Consider the following 16,259-nt stretch of genomic DNA (forward strand, 5'->3'; position numbering starts at 1 on the left):
TGGCTGTGCCAGCTTTCAGAGCTGGCCCACTTTGGTGATGCATCTTTCGGTGGGAGACAGCTCTTCTCCAAGAAAGAGACTTCTGTTAGCTCCTTTCCTCCATGAAGCATGTGTCCCACTACCTCCTTGTTTATGTGTGCTACTCCCCTGCCCCTGGCACTGGGAAGTGCTGATTTGGCAAAAGAGTCTCCCTCTTGGTTCCACGGGGTCGTGTAGGACATCACAGGGCTGTGCCCCTGGCCCATGTCCTGCAGAGATGCCCACTGAGCCCTGCCTCTCCCCACATGCCCAGGACCACCGTGTTCGCCAATGGCTCCCTGCTGATCACCCAGGTGAGGGCTCGCAGCACCGGTGTCTATAAGTGTGTTGGCCATGGGCAGAGGGGGAAAGCTCTTGTGCTGAAGGCAACTCTGCGGCTGGCAGGTGAGGTCCTGGGGCTGGTGGCAGGGTGGGCAGTGGGTCCCAGAGTTGCAGTGTCACTCTGGAGCTATGTGACAGTATAGTGATGGGTCAGTATGTGGAGAACTGCTCAGTTTATCTGTGAAATGGCTCACTCCTGCTGCCTGGATGAGGGAAGCAAGCATAGCCTGTGTGCACTCTCCCTTGGCTGATGCTCCCATGGGGATGGCTGGTGGGTTGGCTACACATTACTGCCCTGTTTGATCCCTGCTGTCTATTGCTCCTCTCAGAGATCGAAGAAATGGCACCCTTCTCTCCGAAGGTGTTGACAGCAAACCAGGGGCACCGCGTGACCTGCACTGCCCCGCGAGGCATACCCACACCTCAGGTCTGGTGGGAAAGGAACCAGGAACGAGTTCCCACTGCTGGCAGGGTGCACCAAGAGGCAGAGCAGCTCGTTTTCACCAGTATCACTGAGACTGATGCAGGGACCTACACATGCCATGCTGCCAACAAGGCTGGAGAGAAGAAACAGGAGCTGAGCATCACTGTGGCTAGTAGGCAGCTTTCTGGGAAGGGCTGGGAGCAGAGAAGGGGGCTGGATAAGGGCGTTGGGGTGAACTGCAGTAGGATGGCACATTGCCTTGCTGATAGAGGGAGGCATGTCTCTCCTGGCTGGGCTGCAGGACCCCGTGGTTGGCTGCACGCTGCCTGCCTGGTCTGCACTGGTGCTGGCCAGAGGGGTGGTGAGCGGCCCTGTGTAATCCATTGCTTCTGTGCCCAGCGGTACCCAAGTGGGTGGAGATGCCCAAGGACAGCCAGCTGGAGGAGAGCAAGCCAGGATACCTGCACTGCCTCAGCAAGGCCTCCCTGAAACCCACCGTCACCTGGTACCGCAACGGCGTCTCCATCTCTGAGGTAAGGCAATGGGGCAAGCCCCTGCTGCTCATGGGCACTTCTGCTGGGCACCTGCTCAGCTCCTTCCTCTACTGCTGCTGTTTCTTGCCTTACTCCTAGGCACAGCATCCCTGTCACCCCCACTCTGGCCATATTCCTGGCATCATCTCCATCCTACTGGTGTGTAGGTGCACAATTGACTGTCTTTAGCCACTTGGCCAGCCCCGTGCTTTTGGGGTAGTGACATGAGAGATTGTCACTGCAGCTTGTCTCAGTTCTCCATGTGGGTCTTGGCAGGGGTGTGTCTATGTGAAGCATGGTGTGGGCATGTGGAGTGTCAGGAGTGCTGCAAGCAATGTCTGAGGCCAGGGCTGGTGACAGTGTCATTTCTGCCTCACTCCCTTCCCTGCTCTGGGCAGGACTCACGGTTTGAGATCTCGGAGAATGGGACGCTGCGTATCAACAATGTGGAGGTGTACGATGGGACCATGTACAAGTGTGTGAGCAGCACGCCAGCAGGCAGCATCGAGGGATACGCACGGGTGCACGTGCTAGGTATGCTGGACAAGCACTCCACATTCTCCTCTTGTGGGGAACTGTTTTGCCTGGCAGGTTGCAGGCATGGTGCCTCCAGCCTTTCCTGCGGCCAGGGCGGGGGTGCCTAACAGCACATCTGTCTCTTGCAGAGAAGCTGAAGTTCACTCCGCCACCCCAGCCACTGCAGTGCATGGAGTTTGATAAGGAGGTTACAGTGTCCTGCTCAGCCACTGGCCGGGAAAAACCCACCATCCAGTGGACTAAGACAGGTAAGGGGGAACTCGGATGCAATATGTCTCTTTCTGACCTGGGGCCCCAGGAACCTTGCGCTGGCCCACGTCCATCACAGGTGAAGCAGCAGTGCTGCGGCTGCTTGAGAAGCTGCTGTGTGGCTTCATGTATGACCGCTACATCCCTCTTCTTGCATCCTGCAGATGGGAGCAGCTTGCCATCCCATGTCAGCCACAATGCTGGCATCTTGTCCTTCCACAAGGTGAGCAGGAGCGATTCAGGGAACTACACATGCATCGCCTCCAACAGCCCGCAGGGCGAGATCCGTGCCACTGTGCAGCTCGTGGTAGCAGGTGAGGGCTATGCAGCAGGCAGGCGGGTTTCCTGCTGTGCTGGCCTCGCTGTGGGTCTGCCTTGGTGGCACCCAACTGGGACGCCCCTGCAGAGAGGGAAGGGTCTGCCCTGACCCTGAGTTCTGTCCCGACCCCGAGCTCTGCCCCGCAGCACTTGAGTGTCTGGTTTGTCAGTGCTTTGCATGCAGCCTGAGAGGGCGTGTGCCACTGTGCCAATGCTGGCGCTGCTTCCCTATGGAAGCTCAACCCCGTTCCCTCGAGCTTGACAGTGTTTGTGTCGGCCTCTCTGCCTTCAGTTTACGTCACGTTCAAGCTAGAGCCAGAGCCCACGACAGTGTACCAGGGGCACACAGCCATGTTCCAGTGCCAGGCAGAGGGGGACCCTGTGCCACACATCCAGTGGAAAGGGAAGGACAAGATTTTGGATCCCGGCAAGCTCCTGCCCAGGTACATAACCTCAATTCCAAACTGAAATGTGGCACAGCATGGCGCTCCCCTGCCTACCGAGCATGCAGGTGCTGATGGTGCAGTCTCGGGGTCCCAGCTTGGAAGGGGGAGTCACACAGTCAGCTGTCTCCTGGCCCCAGGGTTTCCCTTTCTGCCACAGCCTGTCAAGTTGCAGTTGAGCTGCAACCATTTGTTCTTGAGCATTGCACAGCCTGAGATTCAAGATGATTGCGCTGGGAATGTGAGGCTGAGACATCCTGGGGAGGTGGGGCTGCAGGTGCCACAAGCGTGCCTCTGCCCTCCGGTGCTTGCAAAGGGCTCTGTGTGGTTGGCAGGATTCAGATCATGCCCAATGGCTCCCTGGTGATTTACGACGTTACCACTGAGGACTCTGGAAAATATACCTGTATCGCCGGCAACAGCTGCAACATCAAGCATCGTGAGGCCTTCCTATATGTCGTAGGTAAGGGAGGTACCTGATGTCAGGACATGGCCTGCTGGTACCCCTGGCAGCTCTGGGCCCTGCTTCTGGCCCCACTGGTGGGTGCTGCATGTCAGACCATGCTTGCTATAGGGAGTCACAGCAGCATCCCTACTGGGATGAAGCACAGTGTGCGTGGGCTGTGACCAACATTCTGTGGCTGGACAAGGAGGTGGCCACAGCAGCGGGGGCTTGGAGGGGGCTTTTCTCATTCCGCCAACACATTCCTGAGAAGGATTTGGGAAATCCCTCCACACCTTCATGGGTTTGGTGCTCTCTGCCCCACAGACAAGCCAGCAGCAGAAGAGGATGAGGGACCTGGCAGCCACACACCATACAAAATGATCCAGACCATTGGGCTTTCAGTGGGGGCAGCTGTTGCCTATATTATTATTGTGCTGGGGCTGATGTTCTACTGTAAGAAGCGGAGAAAAGCCAAGAGGTTGAAGAAGCACCCGGAAGGCGAGGAACCCGAAATGGAGTGTCTGAATGGTGAGGCTGACACGCCTAGGGTGGGGGCTTCACTGCCAGCCCCTTACCCCTGGGTTGGTAGGGCTGAGGGGCAGGGAGCTCCTGGGGAACAGGGGACAACTCCTTACCCTTGGAGTCTCTTGCTCTTGGTTTTGGCTGTGGCTGGTGGCAGAGACCTGCTGCCAGGTGAGAAATAGGCGAATTAGTGTAAAACCTATATCCCAGCCCTGCATCATGGCCGTCTCTGCTGAGTTACATATCACTTCTGCTTTCCAGCACCTGTACGTGGCTTCACATACACCCTTTGCCAAGGGGAAGGGAGTAGCCCTGTTGCAATGTAATGAAATAGTAGTACTCTGCCGGCCCGTTCAAATCACAGTTCAGCAGCTCCTGGTGCTGGAGGGAAGACTTTTCAGTGAACAGCCCTGAACTCTGCTGTGAACTCACGTTGTTATCTCTGAAACCTGTATAAGCTTTGAGCATCTACACCATCCTCCAACAAGGACTTCTGGAGCATAACAGGTTATCTGAAAAAAGGTTTCTGTTTGCTTTTTGAGCTTGTCACCTGTCAGCTCTGCACTGGAACACACAGCTCTTCTGTACATGTGATTGTTCCTGTGAGTGCCTTTCCTGGTTGCACTGTCGCCTCGCTGAGCTGGGGAGCCCCAGACAGACGCGGTGCATCCAGCTTTGCAGAGTGGCACAGCTGTGCTGTGTCCTGTTTGGAGCTGCGCCACTGGCCTCTGTTCCCTGTCCACAGAGCTTGTTCTGGAGACAGAGCAGGCGGCTTGGGGCTGAGCTCACCACTGCAGATGGGACATCAGGGTTCCTTTCCCCAGGCCTCCGATTGTATCTCTGGCTGCACCTCCCAGTGCTCATTGTCCGTCTGCAGCTGGCCACAGCTGTCCTGTACCTTTGCTTCTAGCTAAGTTGGCAGCTTTGGCAAATAGCTGCCAGCAGCGCCCTTTTCATGTTGGCATGTTGAATTACCCTGGTTCCTGCCTTCTGTGTGTCTGTTGGAGGATGTTCCCTCCTGTCCTGTGGTAGCTGAGCTGCTTTTTAACAGCTGTTTCCATGAGACCCTGCAAAGTGCCTGCAAATAGACTAAACTTGGGTCCCCATTTGTGCATGAGCTACATGACTCCTTCAGTGAACTCCAGAGATCTCTGGGGCATCATTTTCATTTGCAAAAGCTGTTTCAGCTCTTTCTCCTGACATTGTGGTTGTTCTTGCATCACTGATACCAGTGATGACTTGTAAGTGATGGGGTGCAGTTGAGTTTGCTGCCCTTGTAATTCCCTGGATCTCCCCCTACACCACTGTAAATGCAGACATTGTGCTTCCCCCTCCCAGTTCTCCAGCACACAGCCATGTCCTGATTGAGTGGGGGTTGCTGTGAGGTCCTGGCAAAACATCATGGCTGGGTTTGTCTCTTGGTTTTCCTCCGGTATTGCTACTTTGAACAGAGCCAAACCTGCAGAAGAGAAGTGGGGAGCCTCCTGGGAGCAGGGATGCAGGAGCATCTCTGCGGCTTTGTGCTCTGCTGCTGTCACCACTGTCAGCTCTTCCTGTGGACCAGTTGCTGGCTGCTCACCTGTGCCAACAGGCTCTGGCCAGCATCCTCTTCCTGGGAAAGGATTTGTTTTAATCTTTCTTGAGGTGGTCTCAGATTTTTATTTTGGCCTGTCTTTATTATATTTTCTTTTTATTCTGCCAGAGTTTGCCTCTTCTTACCCCTTCATTTGGAACTGGTTTAGCTGTCAGAGAGTTGTATCCTTGCTGCTACAAGCAGACCCAGCTGCTCAGATGTCTGCGCTCCTTTCTGGTACTCCTTTCTCCATAGCCTCTCTGGAGAAGCGTTTTGGAGCTGTCGGCTCCAGTGGAGTCACCCCCTTCACCAATGGTCTTCAAAGATCTGGCTCTTTTCCTCCTCCTGATGTAGTCCCTCTTTAGCTGGGTGACCTGAAGTATCTCAGCACCTGCCTGATGACAAGTACTCCCTGGCTGGCCACCAGCTGACTTTTCCAGTGCCCTTAGGATGCAAACAGATTTGGCCTTCCTGTGGATTTGCAGTGGATCCTTGCTATGGATTTCCTATGGATCAATGCACTTCTAACAAGTCAGTCACCTTGCAAGGTCACGTCCTCGGTGTGCCACATCCTGTGCAACAAGGGTGTTTGCTCTCAGTGTCCCTCTGACTGTACTGCTTTTTTTGGGTGAATACAGACAGCGTTTTGGGAGGTTAAGGGCTGTGGGGGCTGAGGGGAGCATTTGATTTCTGTGTTGACGTGCTAATTTCTCCAGGGCAGCATGGCTGTGTCTCTTTCTCCAGGAGATGCTCAGGTGTTGTAGGCAGGTGGGCAAATTGGGCAGCTCTTCTACACTTGGTTCCCCTCTGGACTGCTGGATATGTAAATTAAACCTCCTGTTCATTTTTGCAGTCCCGTTGCTCTTAACAGTCTTGTCAAAGCTCTGAAACGTGGAGGTGTCTGTTCTCAGAAGTGCCTGTTGCTGCTGCCCACTGGTGCTGTCTTTCAGTGGCAGCATACTTGCTCTGCAGCTCTCAGTATTTTCTTGGCACGGTTGCAGCAGTCATCTTGTATTATCCTCTTTGGCTTCAGGCTTGTAGTCTTGAGACACTATCAGTCATGAGTGCAGACAGAACAGGGTCAAACAGTCTTGCTAATAATTAGCATAGAAACAGGAGAGTGTAAGTGGTATCGAGCTTTGATTTATAGGGTAGATGTTGGGTTTTTGCTATGGTCTTCTGCAAATGTTACTCCAGTGTGAGAGAGGACAGCTGTCAGTAGCCATGGCTCTTAAGTCAACATGTCTCAGTCTTCACAGCTCCAAGCCTACCTGCAGCAAAGCCACGGTCCCTGTCATCGTGGCCAGACCTGCACAGGATGTGCTGGTGGACTGGTACCTGTCTTGTACGCCTGTGTTGTAAACATGCATGCACACACACTGCTGTACAGTACTCCTTGGTGGAAATTATGGGCAGTGGGATTCCCGTTGGAGTTACCTCACGTTGGGTCAGGTCTTAATTTTGTGATTAAATCCTTTTGCGTGGCCAGGTGTTTCCTTATTGTTTGCTCCTGGACTAGTTGATGTGGAGTGTGCAGAGTAATGCAGGGTGATGCTGCAGGTGTCTCAGCCGCCTTGGCTCAGTGTTGTGTCCCACTTCACATTCAAACTCCTGCCTTCAGCTTATGGAAAGTACCACTTCCTAGTGCCAGGTCTGATCCAAGCAGTAAATGGATTCAAAATCAAGGTTTGCTATCTATACAGACTTTCCCTTACGAGCTGCCTGTAAAATGCCAGGTTCTCTTCTTTAAGGCAGTAATGTTTTGTCCTGGTCGCTGGCTTGTGTTTGTGCCAGGGAAATTGCTAGTGCAGTTCCTGAGCGGAAAGCTTGCTGGGGTTGATTGCAAGCACAGTGCTTCCTAGTGCTGCTTTAGCCCAGGCAATAAACTCCAGGCTGATCTGATCTGATGAGTTCAAGATTACCAAGGACATGAGCACTGCGGGCTTGCTCAGGAGTGAGCAAGGAGCAGGGAGTCTGTCTGCAGCAGCCACTGCCAGATAGACCTGAGTCCCTCGGGCATCAGGAGGCTGTGGTTATAGTGAGCAGGGTTCTCTCTGCTTTATCTCTGCCTCATATCCAACCTCCTGCTGCTGTTCTGCAGAGTTTTGTCAATGGTAGTTCGAATGTAGCCACCTCTTTGGGATGACTGAGTGGTGTAGGATGGACAAGGCCAGATGGGGCTGGTTGGCTCTGGGACCAAGCCGTTTCTCAGCATCTGATTTCAAGGGTGGCTGCAGGGCTGCCAGAGATGCGACCGGACCTGAGCCCAGAGGGAACAACTGTGTGGAGGCCACTCTGTTGTTGCCTGGGGCTAGACATCAAGCTGGGGTGCTTGGAGCCAGTTGTGGGTGCTAGGATTGTCAGCCCCAGAAGGGGCTAATCCCCGGCATGATGTTATCTGCACAGCCCAGAGAGATGCTGAAGCCATTTGTACTTCCCTTGCAGGTGATGCTTTGCTGCAGAACGGGCAGATGACGGCGGAGATCCAGGAAGAAGTGGCCTTGACCAACATGGGCAGCAGCTCGGGGGCCAGCAAGCGGCACAGTGCTGCTGACAAGATGCACTTTCCACGTTCCAGCCTGCAGACAATCACAACCCTAGGTATGCTGGGCCACCCTGGCCCTGACCCCACCCCAGCAGGAAACCTGTGGCTGAAACACCAGCATGTCCTGGCCAGAAAACTGGATGTGCTGGGGTGCAGGGGTCCTGTGGCTGCTGGGCTGTCAAATACATACGCTGTCCTGATGTGTGCCCTATGCTTCCAGGCAGGGGGGAGTTTGGTGAAGTGTTCCTGGCCAAGGCAAAAGGTGCAGAGGATGGCGAGGGTGAAGCACTGGTCCTGGTGAAGAGCCTGCAGACAAGGGATGAGCAGCTGCAGCTGGACTTCAGGCGAGAGGCCGAGATGTTTGGCAAGCTGAACCACTCTAACGTGGTGCGGCTGCTGGGGCTGTGCCGTGAGGCAGAGCCACACTACATGGTCCTGGAGTACGTGGACTTGGTAAGGGCCCTGCCAGCAGTGCCTGCAGTGAGAGGGAGGAGGAGGGATAGACAACAGGTGTGAGATCTGCAAGTGTGATGTGGGCCAGGCTGGCACCACAGGGTATAGGGAGACCAGGCTGAGCTTACCACTGTGTTCCCAACATGTGGATGAATCTTGAGGGGAATAAGGGTCTCCTGCAAGACCTGGAGATGCCTTCATCCTCTTCCGCATCCTCCTGATTTCTGGTTTATGTCCAGGACTCAGCTGGATAAATTTAGCTCTGGGACTCCATGCTGCAGAATGGCTGCAAATGCCAAGGGCTACTGTGGGGAGCATGGGAGAGAAATTAATTTGGGGCCTGAAGAACCTCCTGGAAACATCAGGCCTGCTTGCCCTGATCTTAGCCAGTTAAAGGCCCAGAAGTGAGATGCTGGCTTGCCCTACAGGACAGGGACCAGGAAGGCAGGTGGGGACTGTGGCCCAGGAGATGAGGATCCGTGGGCTTCCCAGTGGGCCTGCTACATCAGGGGCACTGTGGGACCGATGTGGCTGGCATCAAGGAGAGATGCTGCCTCTGAGTTGCTGTCTGTCTCCCAGGGGGACCTGAAGCAGTTCCTGAGGATCTCCAAGAGCAAAGATGACTCTCTGAAGCCGCAGCCCCTCACTACCAAACATAAGGTGACAGTGCAGCTTTGGAAGTGCTGTGGGGCCAGGGATCCCAAGGAGAGCAGCCATGGCTGACATCTCTCTGGGGTCAGGTGTCTCTCTGCACACAGGTGGCCCTGGGCATGGAGCATCTCTCCAATGGCAGGTTTGTGCACCGGGACTTGGCAGCCAGGAACTGCCTGGTCAGTGCCCAGCGGCAGGTCAAGGTCTCATCCCTGAGCCTCAGCAAGGATGTGTACAACAGGTCAGCTGGGAGTCTGGCAGGGGAATGGGAGGGGCGGGGATGGCACCCATCTCATTGCCTGCCTGTCCTGCCTGCAGCGAGTACTACCACTTCCGCCAGGCCTGGATCCCGCTGCGCTGGATGCCACCTGAGGCTGTGCTAGAAGACGAGTTCTCCACCAAGTCTGATGTGTGGTCCTTTGGGGTGCTCATGTGGGAGGTCTTCATGCATGGGGAGATGCCCTATGCTCCACTGGCAGATGATGAGGTCCTAGCAGGTACGCGGAGCACCTCGTGTTTTCCCTGGCATCGTAGCAGGCTTCCTTTCCCTGTGGTGGTAGAGGGGGGACGGCTGGCCTGTGTGACGTTCCCCCCCTCTTGACATGGTGCTGGTCTGGCTGGGGAGGCTGTTCCAGCCCATGTGGAGAGATGCTGCCCTCCTTGTGCCTCACGGAAAGGATCATACCTCTTCCCAACGGCCCTTTGGGCTTTGCTTTTGTGCCAGGTCTGCAATCGGGAAAGACGAAGCTCCCGCACCCCGAGGGCTGCCCTTCCCGCCTTCTCAAGCTGATGCAGCGCTGCTGGGCCCCCAGCCCTAAGGATCGACCCTCCTTCAGTGAGCTCGCCACTGCCCTGGGGGACAGCCCAGCTGACAGCAAAGCCTGAGCATCCTGGCTCTTACTGGGGAAGGACGTGGCAGGGTGGACGGGGGTCTGGAGGTGCCCGGGGGAGCCCCTGGCATTCCTGTGGCCCCTTGCTGAGCCTGACCCTGATGCGCCAGTGAGCAGCTCGGCACCAGTGGCTGCTGGACTCAAAGCACAAGCCAGTGTACCCCAGACCCCCCACCCCTCTCCTCCATGGGTCCCCAAAGACAGCCCTTGCTGCCTCTTGGTCTCCACCTGCCCAGCCCGGCCCCCTTGGGCTGCTGGTGTGGATGGAGCACGGCTCCCCCTCACCCACCGAGAGCTGGGCTCCAGCACCAGGCTCTCCATCCCCCCTCGCCACTTGCATTATCTGCCAGCCTGGCCCGGCCTCTCTCCGTCCATCTGTGCTAGGCATGCCTGCCTCCCCCATACCCCATGGGTACAGGCCAGCCAGCAGGAACACAAAGTGCCTGGCATATGAAGGAGCTCACTACCTTTCCCAACTACCCTGTGCCTTTTTTTGTACGACAGAGCCCCCTCTCCCTATTCTTCCAGAGCGCTGACTCCTCCTTACCATAGTATTTCTGTTACTGGAATGCAGCCTAGAGTGGGTTAGTTTGTTTGCTTGAGTGGAGAGTACCACAGCCAAGAAGGGTTGGGTTTTGTTGGGTTTTTGTGTGCTGCTCTCAATAATAAAGAAGGCGCTTTTTTTGTTAGGTTTTTTTGGTCTTTGTGAGATGCTGCTCTCAGATGGCTGTTTTAACTGTTTTCCTCCACATGGTTCCTGGGAAGGGTTGGAGGCCAGTTCCTCAGGCATGTCTCCTTCGTTTAGTTTAATGCATTTTCCCCCTTCCCAACTAGATCAGAGATGCCATTCCCAGCCTGCCATGCCCCAAGGGGTGCTTTGCCTCAGCACTTACTGTCCCTCTAGGCCAGGGGTCCTCAAACTACGGCCCGGGGGCCGGATACGTATTTACAGAACCCCCCTGCCGAGGGTTGGGGAGGGAAACCAAGCAGCCGCAGACGACCTCCTGCCACTTCATCCACGCGCTGGCCCCCTGTTTAAAAAGTTTGAGGACCCCTGCTCTAGGCAGTCATGGGTTGCTGTCTCAGAGGGACGTGTGTGCCAAGATGTCCCTTTCAGACTCCCTGCAAGCAACTGATTATGGACACATTGACAGGCTCCCCCCAGTTCAGGTAGCCAAGCAAGCTTTTGTAGCAACTTGTCTCCAGTGTGGTTGGGTTTGTGCACCCACCCCTGTGGCCTGAGGCAGCTGCGCAGGGTTGTGTTTTCACATGGGAGATTTCAGCTGATGCTGCTTACAGCACTGAGGAGCTCATGGGGCCAGGCCTGCATGGGAATACAGGAGGGACTGCTGCTGTCACATGTGGACCATAGCCCTCTTCCCCTGTGCCAGTGGCCTTGAGCAATGGCAGGGTCCTGGCAGTCTCTCCTTGGGGATGGAGGGGTGGGCCCCAGGCCCCCCAGCATGCAGACGAGCCAAGCCATGATGAGGCAGGGCTTTTCCCTCGGAGCTAGCGTGGGATGCTGGGTTTGGCCAAGCTGCAGACCAGCAGTTTCACTTGCTGCACAGCTCAGGGTTGGAGGACTATAAAGAAAGATCTTGAGCTCTTCCAGAAGGCCTACAGGGGGTGGACTTGAGGTCGGGGACAAGCTGCACGATGGAAATTCTTAATGGATATCGGGAAAAATGCTTCTCCCCAAGGGTGGTAAAGGTCTGAGACAGTCCTGGAGAAGCTGTGGGATCTCCATCTTCAGAGATGCTCAACCATCAACTAGATACGCCCCCAAACAACCTTATCTGGTTTGCTCTGCTATAAGCAGGGATGGGCCAGAAATGTCCAGGATCCACATCTGCTACCCGGAGAGGCTGTGGAGATGCTGGAGAGTGAAGAGGGCTATTTTCTTGGAATGCTAGCTGGCTTTCAGCTCAGATTTGGTCTGAGGCTTGGGAACAGGGTCAGCTGGGCCTGTCTAGGGGCAAGCAAGTTTGCTGACTGTAGAGCAGAGTTATCAGAAGTGTTTGTCCCTTCCCCAAACAGCTGTGATGTCTTGCAGCTAGGAGCTGTGGAGTCCCCTGGCCAAGGCCTCTTGGTGAGCTGAGATGTGGCTGTGGCTGGCTGTTGGGCCCCTCTCTCCTCCCCAGACCTGGTGTTACTTCTCATAGTGGGCTTGGCAGCAGGTTATTGCCACCCTGCACCCTTGCTGCCTCCATGACCCTTCTCCAGATGGCCTGGCCACAGCCTGGGGCTGGTGGCATCGTGCACGCTGGGAGCAGCTGTTATGGACAGAGGTCTTCAGATGTGCCTTCTCTCCCCTTCACAGCTCCATGTTCCTCTTGCCACTCCTCACTGTTCTTCCCAGCATGTATGCAACCCTTTTGAAACATGCAAGTGCGCTAGCACTGCTACATATCATGGTCTCCAACTTGCAAATGATGTCTCACATGTGTTTGCTGTTTTATTCATGTCCTTTTGTTCCATCTCTCCCATCCATCTCATTCCTGTGGACTTTCCTGCCTGCTGCCCTACATTTCAGACAGGATGGCTATGCACTGTGGGCTGATTCCTGCAGCCGAGTCACTAACGAATATGTCTTGTCTTGCCTGCGTGTCCCTGTAGTATTTACTTCTAGAGCACATCTTGCCCCAGAAATAGTCCCAGCTGGTTCTGCAGCTGCTTCCTTGAGCATTTGTGGATAGATCATATCAGAGCCTGTCACTGGGTCCTTCTAGCTGGACCAGCATTCCTACGCTGCAGCATCATGTCTGGTCACCCAGCAGAGGTTTCCCACTCCATCCTGGTCATTGGTGCTCTTCCTCAGAGGCTGGCCAGGAGGTGAGGGGCAGGTACAGGCAGTTCTACAGCATCAGCTGACGGACAGGCCAGCAAGTGACCTCGAGTCTCTGCCCCAGGTGAAGGCTACCTGCATATCAGACAGAATTAATGATCCCTTGTCCTCTCACCTTGCTGCCCTGTGTTGGACATGGCAGGCGGAGTGGCAGGGCTGTTGCTGTGCTTGCTCAGAATGCTCCCGGGTGGGCTGGCTGTGGAGCCAGCCGCCATCCCTCCTGGTGGCCTAGCCAAGCAGCATCTCTGTGATGCCACTGCTAGAGAATAGAGAGAGATGCCAAGGACTTCTGGAGTAACATCTGTGCTCTGCCAACTTCATGCATGCAGGTGTACCTGTGTACTTGGAGGGAATGATGTGGCTGCAGTGGGCTGGCTCCGTGAGCAGCATCAGGATTGAGTGCTTGGCTTTACTCCAACACATCCTGGGGACTTGAGTGCCTGTTTACCATGCAGTCAAGACCTGCTGACTACAGGGAAGCACCAAAATGGAAAGGCACCAAAGCTAAGACAAACTCCAGACCCAAAGGATACAGGAAGACCAGGGTTGAGATTTTCTATTTTTGGGAGCGATGTCATGAAAAGTTCTGTATCCCTGAGAACAGGACAGATGTTGGTCAAACTAAGTGGAAAGACTAGGCTGGACCAATACAGTCCTGGCTAAGAGTGGTGGAGGAAAGCAGAGCCCCAGCAGGAGAATGAGAGAGGACATGGACATTTGAGAGGGGTGGGTTCCAATCGCCTCAGCCCAAATAGAAGGAACATGTGGGGAAAAAAAAAAATCTTGGAAAAGGACCACAACCTGTGGTATCCAGGGCCAGAAAAAACAGCATGGCTCTCTCAGAGTAAAGGTCCACCTAGTGGGCCAACAGCTGTGGCCAAAATCAAACATTTACTGAGCAGTGTAAGAGAGTAGCAAGCAGGTATGCACTGTCCCAGCTACAAGTCCCTAAAGCATAAGGACCTCCAAACCAGGCATTTCCAGTAGTCCTTGATATTTTTTCTTGCCAGAAAGTTATCCAGTTTCCCCTTGCACTTACGCATGCTTTGAGCATCCCAGGACACTAAGCGCACAGATCCCTTATGTGGCTTGAAGAAGCGCTTTTTTGGTTTGCTCTGATTTCACCTGCTGCCCCATGGCTCTTGTGCAGCTCTGTCAGGCACCTGTGGGGGAACTAATGGGCCTTAATGGTCCTGAGCAGCTTTACCTGGGACCTCCCACCCTCTTGAGCTGCATTTAAGCTCAAGCCTGGGTTTTTACTTTCGTTTTGACTAATCTTGCAGGTGTTCTGTTTTGGTCTTGGCTCTAGCTCTGTCTTCTGCATATCTATTGTAACCTTATTATCCAGCCCTGATTTTGGCCCTATCACCTGACCAGGTATCGGACTGGGTTCATCACTTGCTCTGTGGATAGACCCTGTTACCAACACTTTGCTCTGCTCAGGTGCTGTGGGATTATACCTGTTGGTGAGGGCATAGGGTCACCCTGAGATGCTGGCTAGTCCCCCCCCCCACGTGGAGCAGCCCCACTCGTGCTGCCTCCTGGTACAAAGGGCAGAAGCACCCCTCTGCTGACCAAAAAAAGCATGTTAATAAAGGCCTTAAATCCATTTTACATGTGCAGCAGTACCTCCAGTCTAGTTGTTACTGCTCATAGAAGGGATTTGACTGTTAAAAAAGAGCATTTACCTGTACTCAACAGCAGTCAAAAAAGCAGCTGAAGTATCAATGGCAAGAAGACCTGCAGTAACAGGATGGAAGCCATCATGATCCCAGCATTGAGTGCAGAGGGTGTTTAATGGTTTAATAGTTGAAACAATGGATGAAGAGCTGGCTTATTGCAATTGCCTGGAGGAAGATTGCAAAGGGGACATGGAGGGCTGGGGTGATGCTGGGGGCAACTGGCAGCAGGGTCCATGCTACAGTGGAGCTGGCACAGGCAGCAGCTTGTCTGGAAGGATCCTCAAGGGTAATCAGGTAAGGGGCTTTCATGGTATGGTGGCAAGTGCTGTGCACACAGCTGTATAAGAAGAGGGTTAGAAATGTGTATGTTATGACTGGGGGGTTGTAAATGAGAACAACCCTGAAAACAAAATGGGACTGTCAGGTGTGCAAAAAGCTGGTTTAAGCTGCTTTTGATTGCCGCTGGGGCTGGTTTGGTGAGGGAGGCCCAACATGGCCAGTAACTTGTGTCCTGTGGGTGATAGTGGCCTGAGGGCAGGGCTCAGCTCTACCCTGTGTGTCTGGCCACCTTGGTGAGAGATTAGCATCCCAGGAAGCTCAGAGGCAGGCTGATGGTCTGGTCCTATTCAGCACACAAGTAGACCAAGCATCTTGAAAGGCATCCCTGAGATAAGGCTAGGGAGGGAGAGGGTGGCAGCAGAAGGGGTGAGCCAGCCCCAAATGAGCCCACTCCTCTCACCTTTTGCCAGCACAGCTTCTCTTGCAGTCCAGCAAGCAGAAGGCCTCCGCATGGCCCTGTGAGCAAAAGCCCCAGGGGAAAGAGGGAACGTGCAGCAGCTTCGTGGGCAAGAGGAACCCCAGTCCTGGGGTACCTGTGATGGTTGCACACTTGTGCTGACCAGGAAGACCAGCCTGGCTGTGGCTGTCAGATCCACATGCCAGTTGCTCTCAGCGTAAGCAGTGCCTCCAGCCATGCAGAGGGTCTTGCTGACCCTTCCTCAGCCTGGCATGACATGGCAGGGCCTCCATCTCACCTGTGCCAGGTGTAGTTTGCGCTCAGCTCGAAGAGAGGGTGGCTAGGGCATGTGATGGGAGGCATGTGAGTCCCAGCAGCCCTGCTGGGAGCTATAAATGGCATGTGTGCTCACTAGAGGAGCATGGCTGGCTGGGAGGAGGGGGAGGTGGCAGTGGCAGTGAGGGGGGTGTTTAGTTTTGCAGTTACTCCCTTGCTCTGTAGGAAGTTGGCCCTAGAGAGTGGGAGACAGCTGTGATGGCTGGTGGCAAGCGTGCATGTCCTCTGAGTGATGAGGCAGATATGGAAAGAGCTTGTGCAAGCTGCAGAACCCTCCGTGGGGCGCCCAGGAGGCAAAATGGGTCTGCGGCTGGGCCAGTGCTGGCAGAAGTGAGGTCTCGCCCTGGGTCACAGCTCCTGTTTGTAGGACAGGGTGTGGGAGAGCCCCTTTGTCAGCCCAGGATGTGGCTCTGCCTGTGCTCCTAGCTGTGAGCTTTGGGGTTCTGTGGTCCCTCCTGCACTCTTGCAGCCTGCCTTGCACCTGGCTGTCCTCCCTGCATGGGCTGTTATCCTCTGCTGCGGAGCTCCGGGTCTGCACCCGAGCGGAGGCCGTAGCCTGTGCCGCCTGCCAGGGACCCTCTGAGCTGCAGAGCTGGGCCGGGTCTGGGTCCATGTGTTGGGACCAGCCCAGTTATGCACTCAGGGAGCAGCTTACAGGTAGGTCTCTGTCCCACCCACGCATGGCTGCGGTGCAGGACCCCGCTCCCTCCTCCTGCA

The 16,259-nt window shown here is 54.9% G+C and overlaps 1 protein-coding gene across 2 annotated transcripts in view; it reads left to right on the forward strand.

Moving 5' to 3' along the window:
• Positions 1 to 10,632, forward strand: part of PTK7 (protein tyrosine kinase 7 (inactive)) — a 38,573-nt gene extending 27,941 nt beyond the window's left edge. For both annotated transcript variants that reach the window (XM_055816070.1, XM_013303347.3), the window contains exons 6-20: positions 293 to 423; positions 690 to 956; positions 1,184 to 1,317; positions 1,716 to 1,851; positions 1,983 to 2,102; positions 2,268 to 2,417; positions 2,714 to 2,864; positions 3,200 to 3,327; positions 3,634 to 3,837; positions 7,850 to 8,005; positions 8,170 to 8,402; positions 8,982 to 9,062; positions 9,143 to 9,294; positions 9,372 to 9,550; positions 9,778 to 10,632. In XM_055816070.1, coding sequence (XP_055672045.1) covers positions 293 to 423; positions 690 to 956; positions 1,184 to 1,317; positions 1,716 to 1,851; positions 1,983 to 2,102; positions 2,268 to 2,417; positions 2,714 to 2,864; positions 3,200 to 3,327; positions 3,634 to 3,837; positions 7,850 to 8,005; positions 8,170 to 8,402; positions 8,982 to 9,062; positions 9,143 to 9,294; positions 9,372 to 9,550; positions 9,778 to 9,938 — 2,383 coding nt within the window. In that variant the 3' untranslated portion in view covers positions 9,939 to 10,632. The remainder of the gene's footprint in view (positions 1 to 292; positions 424 to 689; positions 957 to 1,183; positions 1,318 to 1,715; positions 1,852 to 1,982; positions 2,103 to 2,267; positions 2,418 to 2,713; positions 2,865 to 3,199; positions 3,328 to 3,633; positions 3,838 to 7,849; positions 8,006 to 8,169; positions 8,403 to 8,981; positions 9,063 to 9,142; positions 9,295 to 9,371; positions 9,551 to 9,777) is intronic.
• The last annotated feature ends 5,627 nt before the right edge of the window (positions 10,633 to 16,259 follow it).

This window comes from Falco peregrinus, chromosome 11 (assembly GCF_023634155.1).
Source record: "Falco peregrinus isolate bFalPer1 chromosome 11, bFalPer1.pri, whole genome shotgun sequence".
NCBI classification, from domain to species: Eukaryota; Metazoa; Chordata; class Aves; order Falconiformes; family Falconidae; genus Falco; species Falco peregrinus.